This window comes from Macrotis lagotis, chromosome 1 (genome assembly GCF_037893015.1).
Source record: "Macrotis lagotis isolate mMagLag1 chromosome 1, bilby.v1.9.chrom.fasta, whole genome shotgun sequence".
Taxonomy (NCBI): Eukaryota; Metazoa; Chordata; class Mammalia; order Peramelemorphia; family Peramelidae; genus Macrotis; species Macrotis lagotis.
Genome location: NC_133658.1, coordinates 843,771,691 through 843,789,107, shown reverse-complemented (window position 1 = coordinate 843,789,107; position 17,417 = coordinate 843,771,691). Strand labels below are relative to the sequence as shown.

The 17,417-nt window shown below is 43.9% G+C and overlaps 1 protein-coding gene across 2 annotated transcripts; it reads right to left on the bottom strand.

The window, feature by feature from the left end:
- Positions 1-6,753: 6,753 nt before the first annotated feature.
- CNGA4 (cyclic nucleotide gated channel subunit alpha 4) lies at positions 6,754-17,226 on the bottom strand. Of its 2 annotated transcripts, XM_074217438.1 has the most exons (8): positions 17,113-17,226; positions 13,922-14,023; positions 12,659-12,751; positions 12,318-12,419; positions 12,021-12,127; positions 10,751-11,396; positions 8,301-8,650; positions 6,754-7,870 (listed from the first exon to the last, which is right to left on the bottom strand). In XM_074217438.1, exons 3-8 carry the CDS (start codon positions 12,718-12,720, stop codon positions 7,452-7,454), a joined length of 1,686 nt encoding a protein of 561 aa, XP_074073539.1. In that variant the 5' UTR covers positions 12,721-12,751; positions 13,922-14,023; positions 17,113-17,226; the 3' UTR covers positions 6,754-7,451. The 2 variants fall into 2 exon arrangements, with proteins under 2 accessions (XP_074073539.1, XP_074073540.1); XM_074217439.1 differs by lacking the exons at positions 13,922-14,023; positions 17,113-17,226 and adding an exon at positions 16,815-16,985.
- Between the last annotated feature and the right edge of the window lie 191 nt (positions 17,227-17,417).

Genomic DNA, 17,417 nt, shown 5'->3' with positions numbered 1-17,417 from the left:
CTTTCTCCCTCTTGCCTTTCAAATCCTTACCCCTTGGTAAGTTCCACCATCTGCTTTCTCCAGTCCTGTTTTAAGACTGCTGAGCATATTTGGACAAAATCAAGATGATTTCATTACCTATGAATTCAAGGCATATAATCTCAGATGGACCCTTACTGCTGTTTGAGTATATACTATACTTCCTTTGCTTACATAATTTCTCAGGGCAACATTTCTAAACATTTTTCCTCTTGGTCCATCTTTATATCATACCCTCTTCACCCTGATCACCATTCTCATTTTTCTCTTACTGGTATTTTGAATTCTTCTTCTTCCTGGGATAGAAACAGTGGTAAATATTGAACAATCAACTTTCAGGAAGAAAAATGTATTCAGGGGGTGGCTAGGTGGTGCAGTGGATAGAGCACTGGCCTTGGAGTCTGGAGTACCTGAGTTCAAATCCAGCCTCAGACACTTAATAATTACTTAGCTGTGTGGCCTTGGGCAAGCCACTTAACCCCATTTGCCTTGCAAAAACCTAAAAAAAATTGATTCAGGATGTACTTCTTAGCTGGCTGCATTAGTAACATTTTTTCTATCGCATTCTTAAGTCTAGACAATCAACAAAACAATAAATCAAGCCCTGATTTGTAGTGTTTGTGGATTTCTAGTTCACATTGAAAATTCACTGAGAGAAGTTGGAGCTGACTCCAGCACAAACCTAGATGCAGGAATCTGATAGGTGAACTTCTGTCAGGAGCCAGGCCCTGCTGCCACCTCTCAAGCTACCTCCATACTGTTCTGAATCTTTTTTTGTTTTTTTGGCAAGGTGGTCAGGTTAAGTGACTTGCCCAAGGTCACACAGAAATTATTAAATGTTTGAGGCTGGTTTTGAACTCAGGTACTCCTAACTCCAAGACCAGTGCTCTATCCACTGTGCCACCAAGCTGCGCCCCCATACTGTTCTAAGGCTGTTTTCCCTTCATATCTTATCTTTCCCATTAGAATGTAAGCTTCTTGAAGGCAGGTCCCTATTGGTTTGCTTATATTTGTATCCCTAGTGCTTAGTGCAATGCCTAGTATACTTTATGTGCTTAACAAAGGTTCTCTCCTTCTGTCTGTCTGTTCTTCAAACCACATGTCTATTTGTCTGTCATTCACTCTCTTCTCACTGACAATCCTATCAGACCACCCCCTCCAATTAAGTGAGAACAAGACTCATACTTCATGGAGATGATTGAGACCATATACTTAGAATTTTTCTAGTCTTTCCTCCTTTGTTCTTCAAACTGCCTAGCTATGGGAAGAACACTGACTTGTAGTCAGACAGATCTGGGTTTGAGCCTTACTTTTGACACTCACTAGTTATGTGAACTTGGATAAGTCGCATATGTAAATGATGATAATAATCCATGTGGTACTCATCTAACAGAATTATTGTGAGCATATCTAAAGTGCTTTGCAATTCTGGAAGCAACATACATAAATATCAGTTGTCCATAAAAATAATAGTAATAATAATAAGTTGTAGTGGTAGTAGTAGTAGTAGTAGTAGTAGTAGTAGTAGTAGTAATCAATCAATAAATATTTATTAAATGTCTGTTATGTGCCATGCCCTGTACTAAGCACTGGTGATTCAAAAACAGGCAAAATACAATCCCTAGCACCTATTAAGTTGTACCTCTAGTAATGATAGAAGCATAGAGTAGTAGTAGTAATAGTAGTAGTAGTAGTAGTAGTAGTAGTAGTAGTAGTAGTAGTAGTAGTAGTAGTAGTAGTAGTAGTAGATGGTAGTTTTGGTAGTGACAGTAGTAGTGGTAGTAATAGTGTTGGTGATGGTAATAAGTAGCAGTTGTAGTGATAGTAGTAGCAATAGTGGCAGCAGCCTCAGTAGTAGGAATAGCAGTAGCTGTAGTAGTAACAGTAGTAGTAGCAATAATAGAAATTCAGTAGTAGTAGCCTTAGCATTAGCAATAGTAATAGTAGCAGTAGTAGTAGCAATTGCAATAGCAGTAGCTGTAGCAGTAGTAGTAGTAGCAGCAGCTATAGCAATAGTGGTAGTAATAGCAGTAATTGTAGTAGTAGTAGCAACAGTAGCAATGGTAGTGGTGATGATGATAATAATGATGATGTTTATCCTTGACATCAGGGAGGTGTTGCCATAACAAGCATATGAATTAGATTTGAGTGAGGGTTGCTATGCTAAGTCATCAGCCTCATCTTCTCCTCCAGAGTCATCTGAGTCCAGTGACCATGATTGAATCAACACAACACGTGTGTGTTTGTGTGTGTGTGTGTGTGCGCATTAGCAGCAGCAGCAATAGAAGTAGTAGTGGTATGTAAAAGACCATATTGAAGGTCAGGTAAAGAGCTGGCCTTGTAATTAGAAAGATCTGATTCATATTGACTATGTGGCCCAAAGCAACCATTTAACTCCTTCTTGTCCCTGACAAAGCTCTGCTACTCTGTGCTGCAAAGCAAGTGTTCATTTGCATTGTTAGAGGACTTCCCTGTATATTTTTTTGTGGGGCAAGGCAATGGGGTTAAGTGACTTGCCCAAGGTCACACAGCTAGATAATTATTAAGTGTCTGAGGTCCAATTTGAACTTAGGTCCTCCAGACTCCAGGACCAGTGCTTTATCCACTGTGCCACCTAGCCGCCCCAGGACTTCCCTTTATCAATAGAAACTCTGGTTCAATCTTTTCCCCCATCCTCTGGTGATCTCTCTCCTACTCATTAAAGCTAACTGTTGTACTTGAGCCTGTGACCTTTCCTTATCTTCTAGGACCTTGCTTCAGAAGTCATTCCCACTTTCTCATACTTGATTATTTTCTCCTATAGTTCTTGACTTTTCCTTCTCTGCTTACAAAGAATAGATATAACCAATGCTAACAGTATTTTTTAACCATTCTATTGATATTTCCAGTTCATCCAGCTACTCTGCCATCTGTCTCTTTCCCTTCACTGCTAAACTTCTTGAAAAAGTTGTCTGCATCTGAAATATTTCTACTTTCTGACTACCCACTTTCTCCTTAACCTTCCACAGTCAGACTTCCTTCTCTGAAGGAAATGCTACTGAAACTCCTTTCTCTAAAGTCACCAAAAACATCCAGTTTGCCAAATCTGGTAACTTCTCCTCTCCCTGTAGCCCTCCCCCTCCCCCCAGTTACTAATACTCTGCCTTTTTCTCTAGATTTTGGCAATCCTCTCAAGAGGTGACTTTAGATTTAGAGGGATGTCTCTTTTCTAGAGCTTCTATCCTTTACATAATCCTTTTTTCTACCCCTTAACATGAGCATTGCACAAAGATCTGTCCTTAGCATTCCCTTCTCTCTTTACCTTTCTCCCTTGACAATTTCTTTCATCTCCATGCTTCTGATTATGTCATTCCTCTGCAGATAATTTCCCAAATCTACAGCTTTGCTTCTGATCTCTCTTATGAACTAGCCATAAGATAGCTCCACCTCACTAGATATCTCCCTCCTACTTCAAAATAACATGTCCTAAACAGAACTCATCTTTCTTTCTAAATCTGCTTTTTTTCAATGACTTCACCAGATCTGCTATGTTCATAATTTTGCAGCTGTCTTTGACTCTTTCCATTTCTTCACTATTCATATCCAATCAATCAAATTAACAGGTCCTATGTAATCCATCTTAAAAATACCTCTCTATTTCCTTTGTAGACACATGTTTAGGCCCTCATTATCACCCATCTGAACTATTACAATAGTTCACTACAGGTTTTCTAATCTTGTACTTTCTATCCCCTCTAATTCATTATCTTATTGCCAAAATAATGTATAGATCTAGTCTACTCAAAAATCTTTGAGTACTTATTACCTCTTGAATAAAGGTTATGCTCTCAGCATTATCCTGAGTTCAGGTGTGTGTGAAATTTCCATTGTAAGCTGTAAAAGTTCTCTTTTGTCCTATTGGTATTAATGAAGCCTCCTTAATAAGATTTTAAATTTCCTTGACAATTAAGTTTCTTTGATAAGGTATGGATTTCTTGTTTTCTCCTGAATTGTCCCATTAATACCATGCTGAGCATGACTGAATGGTTCACAGTCAGTTCACATAACTGGCATTTTAAGAGGCAGGTTGGAAAGCTTGGAAGAGAGGAAAATCAAAGTTGAAGGCAGAAGATGAACATATATGGACTCCGTTAACTGGAAGTAAATCTGTACTACTAGTGGTTCCACCAGGATGCCAAGAACTGTTGGGAACTGGTGGGATCCAGGAATTAGAGGAAGGAACAAATTGCATGAATTTTTGGAAGGATTTCTTGGTATGAGCAGGGTATGGAGTCAAGAAGCATCAAGGGACAGAGTCTTACTATGGAAAAAGTATTTTGTCATGATCTATGTAGACTTTGGAAGTCCATGGATCAACTCTAGTGAATGCAAATGGTTTCCTTCACTTTTTTGTTATTTTTTGTTTTGGAGGGAAGTGTTGCACCCAGGTGCAAGGTGAAATTTAGAAGACTGTATAGGTCCCTGAGGGGGAACAGAGATTTATTGGAGATAGAAAGAGGATTGTTTTGATTATTTATAGACCAAGGTATGAGTCCTTTAAATTTTAAAAATGAGGTTAAATAAAACCTGGCCTATATTTCATGTCTTCTTAGACTAAATTTTTATTTTTAAATTTTTAAAATTTATTTATTTAAGGCAATGGGGTTAAGTGATTTGCCCTAGATCACAAAGCTAGGCAATTATTAAATGTCTGAGGCCTGATTAGACTAAGTATTTGGTAACTGAGGGATTTTTTCTTTTTTCATAGAGATCTAGAAATGAGATAAATCCTAATATTCATAAAGGAAACCCAGAGTGGGGTTAGAAGCCAAAATGGAGAATTATGAAAAGTTTCTCAGATTTAATCTGACCCATGTAAACTTAGTATTTTAGTTCTGGAACCCTGCTTGGATAAAGATCACCTCCAGTCTGTTGTCACACTGAATTTCTAGCTACATGCATCAACTTCTCATACTTCCATGCCTTTACAGAAGTTGTTTTCTGTAACTGGAATATTCTCCTTCTCCATCTTTGCCTGTTGAGCCCATCCTTTAAAGACCAACATAAATGCTAGCACCTCCAAGAAGCCTTCTCCTTTTCCCCTCAGTTGATAATGACATTCAACAATTCAATTCAACAAACTTTTTACTCTAATAGACTTCCAATACCATTTTATTTTGTAAATCTCTAATGGACATAACTCATGCTTTCATCCACTGGACTTAATTTTGGAGAGTGTGGCTTAGAGAATGAGAACTGGAGTCAGGAAGATGTATAATTTATGTCAAGTTTCTGACTGGTGCAGATTGTGAGATCCAGAGCCAAATCCCTTACCCTCAGTGCTCCAGACAACTCTAAAACTATAAATTGCAGAACAAATGACTGCTCTATATTGGTAGAAATAGGAAAACCATAAATTTGGTCTAAAATGCATTTCTCTTATATATAATAATTAATTATTCTATTTTGGTCTCAATTTCCCTTGCTTGACAGTTAGTTCCTAGAGATGGGAGTTTTGTTTCTCTCCAAGTCCCTTAGTGAAGTGCTCTACTCACACTAAATATTGATAAATGAATTTGATTTTCATGTTGTTGGTCTGTTACGGGTTGTATAAGATGCATTCCCTGCCAAATCTGAAAAAATCCTATGAATTAACATGGTGAAAATCACTGAGATTGGAGGTTAATGACTTTGGAGCCCTGGGGCTCTGCCACTGTTGTATTTATGACCTTGGGGAAATGACTCTGCTTCTATAATTTCCTTACCTAGGAGGGGACTTAATCAAATGATTTCTAAGATTCCTTATAAATTACATACTTATTATTCTAAAAGTTTAGAGACTATTCTCAGGGCAAGGAGAAAAGGAGCAGGATATTTTTCCAAGATAAGGAACTTGAAAGAAATTCAGTAAAGATCAAAGAAGTTTTCAAGGTCATTATGGCCAACCTACAGTTAGGATATGATCTCAGGGATTAGAGAGAATACTTTTCTCCTAAAGGTGCTAGAAGCCAGGGGGAAAAAATCCTCAAAGAGCACATTGATAGAACAAGTATAGAATGTATGAGTAGAAGGTAAAAGATGAGGCCCCAAAAGGAGAGAACCTCTACCAGAGATAAGACAGGGAATGGAGCTAACATAGGGTGGGGGTCAAATGGGAGGTTAGGATACAAGAATATTTAAAGTCAGAATACTATTCTAAGACATGATTTTCTGGAAAAGAAACTATGAGAACTACAATAGTTCATTGGCCTTAAAAAACACTCTGATGCTTTGGGGCCTAACTCTATACAACACTCTATTTGTTCTAAACTCTAATAAGAATTTGTTCTAAAAACTTAAACTTCTGAATATTCAGCAGTAGTCTCAGAGATAAGACTGAGAGAAGTGGCAGGTCTTTGCACTGGCATTGAGCTAGGAGACTTCAAGACCAGAAGTAAAAGGTAAAAGGTCAGAAGTGAAGGGATACAGTTGGGACAGCTAAATTTCACACCAATATGTCATCTACAAGCTTTTATTGTGCTGTTGCATTCTGTGCTATCTCTACCTCTTGGAATAGATTGCCTATAGAAATTTTTATACCCTCTGGTTTCCAAGCTTTTCCAGCTTTTCTGAGATAGAATGGGAGAAATTCTTCTCTAGGCATATTCTCCAACCTTCCCTCTTCTCTTACCTCCTCTCCCCACCTCCCCCCAAGCCCTTTTTTGGCCTAGAGCCATCAAAGACACTTGAAAAGTTTCAAATACTTTATTGGGATGCAACATAGTCATTGTTCATTCAGTGCCATTTCTGTAACCTTTAGAGGAGCCTGGGGTTTCCTAGAAGGCAAGTCTAACTATGATCTTAGAATGAGCTTGGATTGTCTGACTGAGAAAAAACATGTGGGAGACTTAGAAGGGGACACATGGCTTTTTCACAGAAGTTTTTTCTCCTCTCTATGGAGGACTGTATGTCTTCATATATGGGGAGGCCAAGAATGATTCACTATTTGTCTTTCCATTGTTATTTGTTATTCTGCTCTAAATATTTTGCTATTTGTGGGAAAAAATGGTTTCACATGTAATATGACTACACATATGTTCATGGGGGCATATGAATGTGATTATCTCTGCCAGAGGCTGAGAAGCCTGGCATGGATGTGTGAGAACATCAATGTATAACCATGGGTTCTCCTAACACTTCAATCAGAATTGTCAGTGTTTCATTGGGTGCTAACATGTAGCCCATCAATGACGTTTGAGCAAGTATTTTTTCACCTCTCCCCTTTTTGGGCAAAGGGGAGTAACTAGGTTTCCACTCTACCTCTAGCTGGGACATATTGATTATAAATTTTCCTGTATCTCTGGGACTTCTCTGAGGTTTGCCATCTGAAGGTAAAGATCATCCTAAAGCTGAAGTCAAGGGTGTGTGTGTGTGTGTGTGTGTGTGTGTGTGTGTGTGTGTGTGTGACCTGGAGTCTAAGAGATCTTTTCCTCTGCCCCCTCCCCTTCATCATCAGCGGCTTCTCCAGTCATCTCAGGTGCTGGCCACTCACGGGTCTGCCACTCTAGTCGCTCAATGCGATAGGCTATCTTGAGGGCACTAGACTCCAGTTCAGCCAGGAGGCGGGCAAACTTGGTTTGCAACTCATCTAGCTGCTGATCAAGGCCACGCAGGCGGTTGTCCACAGCCTCCTGCAGGGCTATCTCAGCTGCCTCTGCATTCACATCCAGTTTGTTCATTTTGAGCAGGATCTCTCTACCCTTCTCCTCCATGACAGCCTGGGCTTGTGGGTACTCACTCAGTACCTCTCGAAGATCTTCCTTACTCAGGCAGAAGAGGTCTGAGTAGCCCAGACTCTTGATGTTTGCAGTCCTACGATTACCAGACATATTCCCTGTATAGAATGACCCAAGGAATGAGCTGTGAGTATATAGGAGGTAATGTCCTTTCCTCACAACTGAGACTCCCAGTTTCTCTGGTCCCTCCCTCAGGATTCATCCCTGCACCCCTCAATAAAAGATTTTTTTCTGGTCCTGTTCCCAAGGAAAGACTCTTCAACATGTTGTTTTATTGAACACAATACCTGGAGGATAGACCCTTCTCTTAGGTCTTCCATATAAAAACCATCTCTGGGTCCCTCCTCTTTCCAGATACTGAATCGAGAGTCCCTTCCTTAGGATCCACCCAATAATCTCTAGGCCTCTGAGTCATGAATCTCTTTCCCAGGGGTCCTTCTAGACTCAGGATATAGAGCATCTTTTCCCTCAGATAGAACCAGGAGCTCATTTCCTTGCCTGCCATTTGAGCCACCCCCATTCTCCTACCTTTGATATTTATGATGCTGATCTCCCCGAAGTAAAGCCCAGCACCCAACACTGCATATTGGGTAACACCATCATCAGCTACCACAGCCAACTGGCCCTCCCGGATGATGTACATTTCACGGCCAATATCGCCCTTACGGCACACATATTCTCCTGGTGAATAGGTCTGGGGCTGCAGTTTTAATACAAGCTCCTCCAAGAGACTGGCCTCACAGTTCTGGAAGATCTGCACACGGCTTAGGGTGGGCAGGTGCACAGATACAGCAACCTCAGCACGCAGGCGCTCAGGTAGATGCTGCAGAATTGCCACTTCATTTGTCATTTTCTTATTAATCTGCAGGTGTTGGTACCTAGAATGGTAACAGAGGTGGTGGTGGGCTGTGGACAGATAGGCTCTTCTCCCTACCCTATGACCCACACCTTGCTGCCTCTGCCTGGCTCCACATTATCCACTACAGATCCTAGCTTTTCAATAATCACAGAATCTCTGACCAGTGAGGCTATTTGATCTAATCCAGTCTAACCCATATCTCTTCCACATATGAGTAAAACTTCCCCTGGAAGTCCTCCAGCAATAGGAACTTATACCTCCCAAGGAACCAATTTCCCTTTGGGTCAGTTCTACCTTTCAGAAAGTTTTTTTCTTACTGGGACTGAAATCTGCCTCTTTGCAACTTCTATTCATTGCTTCTAAGTCTGCCAAGCAGAACAAGTCTGATGTTTCTTCTATAGTATAGCTTCTCTTCAGATCCTTAAAGATCCTGATCATGTGTCCCTTAAATCTTCTCTTTAGTTAAAAAACCCCCAGTTCCTTCAAATGATACCTCTCTTCCCTGAGACTTTACTATTAGTGCCTATCAACAAGTAATCAATTTTCTGCAACCCAGTGAGATAAATTTATGCAGATCACTTTGAAAACTTTAGGGAACTCTACCAGCTATTATTATTATTATTAGTAGTAATTATTATTACTCCATACAGAGGTTCTTCTGATGTCTTTAAACAAAGTTAAATCTTTAAATCAGGAAGCTCTCAGTTTAGGTGAAGTGGAGTTGACATGTGTGATCTATCACATGCAAAAGTCTGGGAATCTAACAGTCCCAGAAGGACAAGTTCAGTGTGGTGGTAGGAGAACTGAATTTGGCCCTGTTAACTTATCTGAGGGTAGTTTACTGTTCTTCTTGGGCCACAGTATCTTCATTTACAAAATGCAGTAATCATTAAACATTTACTCTATACTAGACAATGTGCTAATCACTGTGAATACAAATAAAAAGTGAAAAACATTCTGGTCCTTAGGGTGCTCAAGTGGTAATGAGATAAACATGATTTATCTTTCCAGTTATTGATTGTAAGATTCTTTATGTAATAGAGATCCTGAAGGTAATAGGGAGTCAAAAGAGTTTCTTGAGCAGGGCAGTAGGGGCAGGGGAAATAATTAGATGTAAGTTTTAGAAAAATCACCTCAGGACCTCCCAACCTTTCTAGTCCTTTCACCTCCCTTCTTTCTATAATCTTTACCCTCTACTCACATTGTCCTACCTGTAGCTCCTTGAAAAAGAAACTCCCATCACCATGGGTATACCAGACTTGCCACCTATCTCTGGAAGAATCTGCCTCCTCATCTCTGGTTCTTAGTTACCCTGGCTTCCTTCAAAATTCAAATGAGACCTTCTGCAGGGAATCTTTCCCAGTCCTCCCAGTCACTAATGTCTCCCTTTATCAATTCATGCTGTTTTCTCTATTAGAATGTGAGTTCTCTAGGGATAAGGATTGTATCTTAATACTTAATACATGTTTCATAATTGCTTGCAGACAAATTGACTCACAGAATCCCCAAATCTCAAAGCTAGAAGGGTTATCTAGTCTAGACCATCTCTAAATAAAAATCTCTTCATTAACATCATAGCATTTTAGGATTTAGAGTCAGAATGGACTTGAGTCCAACTTGGTTATACAGTTGGGGAAATTGAGATTCAAATAATTCATTTCATTATTCCAGTTTACTCTTATTTCTAAGGACTTAGAAGTAACTAGCAGGGTTCAAATTCAAAGCCAGACACTTCTAATTCCAAATCCAGTGATGTTTCCTCTGTGTGGCACTGCCTATCTTCTTTCTTCTGTCTCCTCTTCAAATGCCTTCCTATTCTCTCCCATTTCTTCCCTTGCACTTCCACACTCCTGCCACCAAGTTTCCAATAATTAGTAACATACTCTTGGTTCCCTATCCCTGAGCCACACCTCCTTGTCACTGATGCCCTCCAGCTTCTCTTTCTATGGCTGAATGTTTGCCAGTAAGATACTTCATATCTTGCAAAGCCTTCCTCCTTCCCAATTAACATGTCCCAACATCCAAGTACTCCCCGTAAGACAACAGTCATTGAGTACTCATGGCCAAGCTCTTCCCCTTGCCCCCAAACCTCCCATTCTCTGAGCAGCTAGACCCTCACCAGTCAATGACTCGACGCTCCAGTCGGCGATTGACATGCTGCAGCTTCATGTATTTCTTGACAAGTGCGTGGTCAGGGTAGAAGGCTGCATCAGCTGTGTTCATATTGTAGATGACTGAGCTCATGCTCCCCATTATGGTGGCAAAGCCCATGACAGCCAGCAAGAAGTCGCCCACCATAAAAAGATATTCTTCCTCACGGGCTGGCAGTGGTGTATCTCCTACAGTGGTGAGGATGAGTGTAGAGAAGTAGAAACTGTAGAGGTACTGGCGACGAAGGTGTTCAAAGCCAGGCTGTGCTGGGTCAGGGTAGACCCAGGCGTCACGTCCAAAGCCCAAGTATCGGGACAATGCAAAATATAGACAGCTATTCCAGTGGATGACAACAAAGATATATAGCATTAGTTTGGCAATTCGGAAGGCATTGGGATATGCTGTACGTGTCTCTGTTCGGTCAAAGGCCTCAAAAAGGCGTGGAACTCGAAGAAAACGATTGAGCCTCAGTGTAGGTATATGTGGACCCAAGCGCAAGTATGCCAAGTCTGTGGGCACCAGGGACAATATATCCAACAAGAAATATGATGTCCGCATGTAGCGCCGAGAGATCTGACCCTTGTCCAGCACCAAGATGCCCTGGTCCAGGAAGCCTGAGGTTAGAAAGGAGTAACAGGGTTGGCTCCAAAAAAGCCAGAACGGGGCCTGGACACATTTTCAAGGTCGACAGAGGGGTCAGTAGGCTTCAGGGGGGGTTAATGGGGAAATTATCAAGGTATTTTCAGCCTTTCACAGTATTTAACATTTGATCCCATTCCCATGCCTTTGCAGGACTATCTCCCATTCCTTGAATGTACTCCCTCTGTAGCTCTGCCTCATCACATCCCTACCTTCCCATAGATCTACTGAGGTGCTGCCTCCTCCCTGAAGCCTTTTGTAACTCACTTAATTGTTAGTGCTCTCTCTCCCTACTTCAATGGTCTTCTATTTACTTTAATTATCTGGGCACAAGTTTTCATTGCCCGCTTAACTCCCCTCCCTGTTTCTTCCTCCCAATAGAATGTATATTCTTTGAAATCTGGGTCTGGTTTTGTATCCCTGACAACTAAAATGACGCCTTACCTATAACAGGTACCTGATAAAAGTTTGTTGAACTGAATCTTGGGAGTAGAGTAGGGTTGGTGGAATGGATCAGTAGGAACCAAAGAGTTATGGCGGGACAGGAAACAGGAAGGATTGTAAGGCATTTGGGGAACCTGGGTTGCGATATCACTGACCAGTGTGGAAGCGTACGACAATGTCCACTAAATAGAGAAAGTCACTTAGGTAGTCCAGGACAAACCAAGCCACCAAGTAGCCATGCTGGAGATCTGGGAAGCAGGCCCTGGGGATAGAGGAGGGAATATTTTGAGAGGGACCTGGATGCAGCTACTTCTATTCCAGGGTCCTAGTAATGAAAACCCCTTTATTCCTCCCAGGGCCTCCCAAAAGTAGCATAAGAAAGTCCTCTTTCTCCTTCCTCCATACCCTTAGACCATACCAAGTGCCTTTCTGTCCTTCTTCCCTCTTCTTACCTGCAGACAAGGATAATGAGATTGTACATGACTGGGAACACCATGGTGTTGAGCCACCAATAATACCGATCCCCTGATGGGTCCAGGACAGGCACTGACTTCCTGGAGGTGGTAGAAGGGGAGTTTTAGAGTATGTCCACTGAAGAAGGCCCCAAGAAGAGAAAGTTATGGGACTGAGGACTCAGTGTTCTTAATAGAAACAAATCCTCTTTCTGTCATCCTCCAAGTGTTTAAGCTTTGAGCATCCTCCTTTCCATTACACTCTTAATTCCTCAGTACTATCAGTTTTTCCCACTCACCTCCCCAACTCACAAATATCTTAGGGTCCCCTCCCTTCTCACTTGGGTTTGGAAGGTGCCTGAGGAGATGACTCCTTGGTGTTCACTTTGGACTCTTGACTCATGATGCTGGAGTCTAGGCCTGGCTACAGGTATCTGCAGGAGAATGAATGATTTTGAAATGAGAAAAATTCTTCCAGGTCTATGGGAAGAGAATGATTTTGCAGGATAGTGGTTGAGGAGGGTCAGTGGAATTAGATATTCTGAGGGGATAAGTAGGCTAAAGCTACTGGGGGAGGGGATCCATGGGATGGAAAATTCTGGGGGAAGTCCATTTGGTAGGGGAGGCTTCTGCAGAATTAGTAGAAGAGGAGAGTCCATGAGGAAATCAGTGAGAGAAAGGATATGAGAAGAGTTGATGGGGAGGGAGGAAGCATTCTGAAGGATTTATGAAGGAGGAACATTTTGAGGAACCTTTTTTAAGAGGAGGGACTGCTCATGTTGGAAGACTTATATGAAGGAGGGGGGAGTGAATCTCTGAGGGGAAGAGGAAAATACTAAAAGTCAGTAAAAGGAGGAAATATTGTAGGCTAGGAAGGAAAAATGGGGGAAATCAGTGAAAGTAGGGATTCGAGGGAAACAGTGTGGGAGGAAGGATTTTGAGGCATCAGTAGAGAAAATAATTCTTAGTAGTGGAGGGCCTGTGGGAAAAAAGAAGATTCTAGGCAATTTATGGAGGTTATGATACGATGGATGAGGAGAAGGTAGATTCTGGGGGGCTTGGGGGAAAGGAAAAAATCTGTGTGTGTGTGTGTGTCTGTATTTGTGAGTACCTGCACAGGATTCTAGGGGAGGAGGGAGGAAAACAATATCCTGTAGGTTGTTCTGGTGGTAAATGAAGATTCCCAGGATGGATGGCCAGATCAGAGAGGACCTAGAAGGATAATTTGGGGGTTTCTACAAGGGGAAGAATTCTAGGCAGTTTATGGCGGTTGTATGAGGGAAGAAGTTGATCCTGGAGTAGGATCTATGAAGGGTAGAAAATTCTGAATAGGTTTTATAGGAAGAAGATTGTTGGGAGAGGCAAAAGAAGGGGGAAAAGAAGACTGGAGACATATGAAGGGAAGAAAGATTCAGGGAGTGTTGTGTGTTAGGATTCTGGGATGGATCTGGGAAGGAAGGGGAAGATTCTGAAGTCTGGGAGATCTGAGAGAAGATGTGGGATCTAGAAGGCATGGAATAGCAGAAAGAACATAGATTTAGATCAGAGAAACCTGGATTAAATACCAGCTCTGTTATTTACTACCTGTATGAACTTGGACAAACCTCTTAGTCTTTCTGATCCTCACTTTCCTCCTCTGTAAAATGAAGGCTTTGGATTAGATCAGAGATGTCAAAGTCATAGTCAGCAAAACTCCTGAGTACAACCTGAATCAGATTAAAATGTAATTGGAAATGTTTAACAAAATAAATAAAAATAATAATATAGATCATGTTAATTTGTGAATTTCTAAGTTATTATGTCACCTGTGGAGACTGTTTCTATTTGATGTTATTGGGCTAAATGGCTAAAGTCCCTTTCAGTTCTAAATTCTGTGATCTTATAATTTAAGAGGATTGCTTTTGAGAGGAATGGGGTAGGGAGAAATTTGAGGGTTTAGGTGCAGGGAAGGGAAAGAAAATCCTAGTGGGGTTTATGAGAAAGAAGAGGGAAGACTAGTTGGAAGATGAGAATTTTTGGAAGGGAAAGGTCTGGGGAAGAGGAAGTTTACCCCAACTGATAGGCATAGAAGTATGGCAGATAGAGTATTAAAGTTAAGTCCCTTAGGCTCAGTTTCTGTATGTGTAAATGGTGGAGCACCTGCATCACATTGTATTTGTTGTGAAGTTCAAAAAGATAATTGGTATAACAAAGAAAAATACTCCCAGTAGAATGTTAGTTCTTTAAAGGCAGGGACAGTTGGGTGGCATAGGTGGAGAGAGGGCCTGGAAGACCTGTGTTCTAGTTCAGGATTAAGATACTCCAGCTGTGTGACCCTAGGTGAGATGCTTAATTTCTGTCCTATATCAGTTTCCTCAACTGTAAAATGAAAATAATAATAGCTCCTACCTCCCAGGATTGTTATGAAGGTCAAACAAAATAACGTTTAGCAGAGTACCTAACACATAGTAGGAACTTAAAAAAATGCTTATTTCTTTCCTTTGATTGAGTCTATATCTCTGGTCCATAACATACAATGCTTGTTGAATTGATTCTGGGGGGTTCTATGCAGAAGAAAATTTTATGCAGGGAAAGATGGAGTTTTTGGATAGGAGACTGAGAAGGGGGAAGAAGTCTAGGGAATTCTGTGGATAAGGGAATATTCTAGGTGGTTCTTGGGAAAATAGGATTCTGGGGGATGGGGAGAAGAAAGGAAGATGTGGATGCTAGCTTTGTGAAGGGGAGATTTGTGGGGGAAAGAACATGTTAGGGTGCAGGATCTATGGAGGGAAGATTTTTGTGGATCAAGGAGGGGGAGAAGGAGAGGGGAGGAGAATCAAGAACAGAGAGGTTCTGTAAATTTCTTGGGAAAGATGTTGAGATTTGGTGGGGGAGGAGAGGTTTAGGGATTGCAAAGGATGGAAGATTCTGGGACTTCTGGAGTGGGGAAAAGATACTGGAAGGAGAGAGGAAGGCAGGGAAAGGGAAGCAAGAAAGAGGCTGGGGTTTCTGGAGGCAGGGAAAGGAGACGCTGAGAGGAGAGAGGAAGGTGGGGACTGGGAGGGATGGAAGGTTCTGGGATTTCTGGGGGGGAGAAGATGCTGAGAGGAGAGAGGAAGGTGGGGACTTGGAGGGATGGAAGATTCTGGGATTTCTGGGGGGGGAGAAGATGCTCAGAGGAGAGAGGAAGGTGGGGGCTGGGAAGGATGGAAGGCTCTGGGATTTCTGGGGGGGAGAAGATGCTCAGAGGAGAGAGGAAGGCGGGGACTGGGAGGGATGGAAGGTTCTGGGATTTCTGGGGGGGGAGAAGATGCTGAGAGGAGAGAGGAAGGTGGGGACTGGGAGGGATGGAAGGTTCTGGGATTTCTGGGGAGGGAGAAGATGCTGAGAGGAGAGAGGAAGGTGGGGACTGGGAGGGATGGAAGGTTCTGGGATCTCTGGGGGTAGAAGATGCTGAGAGGAGAGAGGAAGGTGGGGACTGGGAGGGATGGGAGATTCTGGGATCTCTGGGCGGGGAGAAGATGCTGAGAGGAGAGAGGAAGGTGGGGACTGGGAGGGATGGGAGATTCTGGGATCTCTGGGGGGGGAGAAGATGCTGAGAGGAGAGAGGAAGGTGGGGACTTGGAGGGATGGAAGATTCTGGGATTTCTGGGGGGGGAGAAGATGCTCAGAGGAGAGAGGAAGGTGGGGGCTGGGAAGGATGGAAGGCTCTGGGATTTCTGGGGGGGAGAAGATGCTCAGAGGAGAGAGGAAGGCGGGGACTGGGAGGGATGGAAGGTTCTGGGATTTCTGGGGGGGGAGAAGATGCTGAGAGGAGAGAGGAAGGTGGGGACTGGGAGGGATGGAAGGTTCTGGGATTTCTGGGGAGGGAGAAGATGCTGAGAGGAGAGAGGAAGGTGGGGACTGGGAGGGATGGAAGGTTCTGGGATCTCTGGGGGTAGAAGATGCTGAGAGGAGAGTGGAAGGTGGGGACTGGGAGGGATGGGAGATTCTGGGATCTCTGGGCGGGGAGAAGATGCTGAGAGGAGAGAGGAAGGTGGGGACTGGGAGGGATGGGAGATTCTGGGATCTCTGGGGGGGGAGAAGATGCTGAGAGGAGAGAGGAAGGTGGGGACTGGGAGGGATGGAAGGTTCTGGGATTTCTGGGGAGGGAGAAGATGCTGAGAGGAGAGAGGAAGGTGGGGACTGGGAAGGATGGAAGGCTCTGGGATTTCTGGGGAGGGAGAAGATGCTGAGAGGAGAGAGGAAGGTGGGGACTGGGAGGGATGGAAGGCTCTGGGATTTCTGGGGAGGGAGAAGATGCTGAGAGGAGAGAGGAAGGTGGGGGCTGGGAGGGATGGAAGATTCTGGGATTTCAGCGGGAGGGGGAAGGGGAACGACCCCGGGAGGAGTAAAGATGCCGGCTAGTGTGCTGGATGTGAGGTTCAGGGAGTCTGTTGGGGGTATGATGCGTGGGTCGGGGTGGGTTCTCTGGCTCCTAGCTATGGGGGAGGGGAGGGGAGGCCCCCCGGCTCTCACTGGGCGCGGCTCTTCAGGTGCTCCGTGTCTCTGACTCCGGCGTCTCTCTCCCTCTTAGCTACAGAGACGCTGGAGCCGGAGCTCGAGCCGAGCCTGGGCCCTAGAGGTGAAGCCCCAGGGGGCGCCTCGCGTTGGCACCTGCATCTCCCCGGCAGCGAGGATGCCACTCTGGTCCCGCCTCTCCCTCACCTGTGATCCGGGGCTCAGCTCACAGCCCCGCCCCGGGCCCCGCCCCGGGCCCCGCCCCTCGCCCAATCCCCGGCCAGGCCACGTTAGCCCCGCCCCTCACAGGCCCCACCCGCTTGCTTTCCGCCCTCGATCGCTTTTCCCCGTCAGAGGCTCCGCCCCCTTCGAGTTGTGGAGTAAAGGCCCCGCCCCCAAGCGGGCCCCCTCTCTTAGGCCCCGCCTCTCTCCTCCGCGCGGAGGGCTGGGCCGGAAATGGGGCTGAGACGTCTCTGGTCCGGACTCGGTTCCTTCCCCCCCTCCCCCCGCTCAGCTCCGCCGCCGCCGCCCAAGCACATCCCGCCCCCACGCGCCGGCCGTTGCCAGGGGATGACCGACGTCTCCCGGGACGCTCGCCGGAGCTCGGGGTCCGGCCAATGG

Coding starts and splice junctions, on each gene's coding strand:
- CNGA4 (XM_074217438.1), bottom strand. CDS start 12,720: ATGAGTCAAGAGTCCAAAGTGAACACCAAGGAGTCATCTCCTCAGGCA. Junction 12,128..12,317: donor CTCATTATCCTTGTCTGCAG/GTAAGAAGAGGG, acceptor CTCTATCCCCAG/GGCCTGCTTCCCAGATCTCC. Junction 11,397..12,020: donor TGTCGTACGCTTCCACACTG/GTCAGTGATATC, acceptor TTCTAACCTCAG/GCTTCCTGGACCAGGGCATC.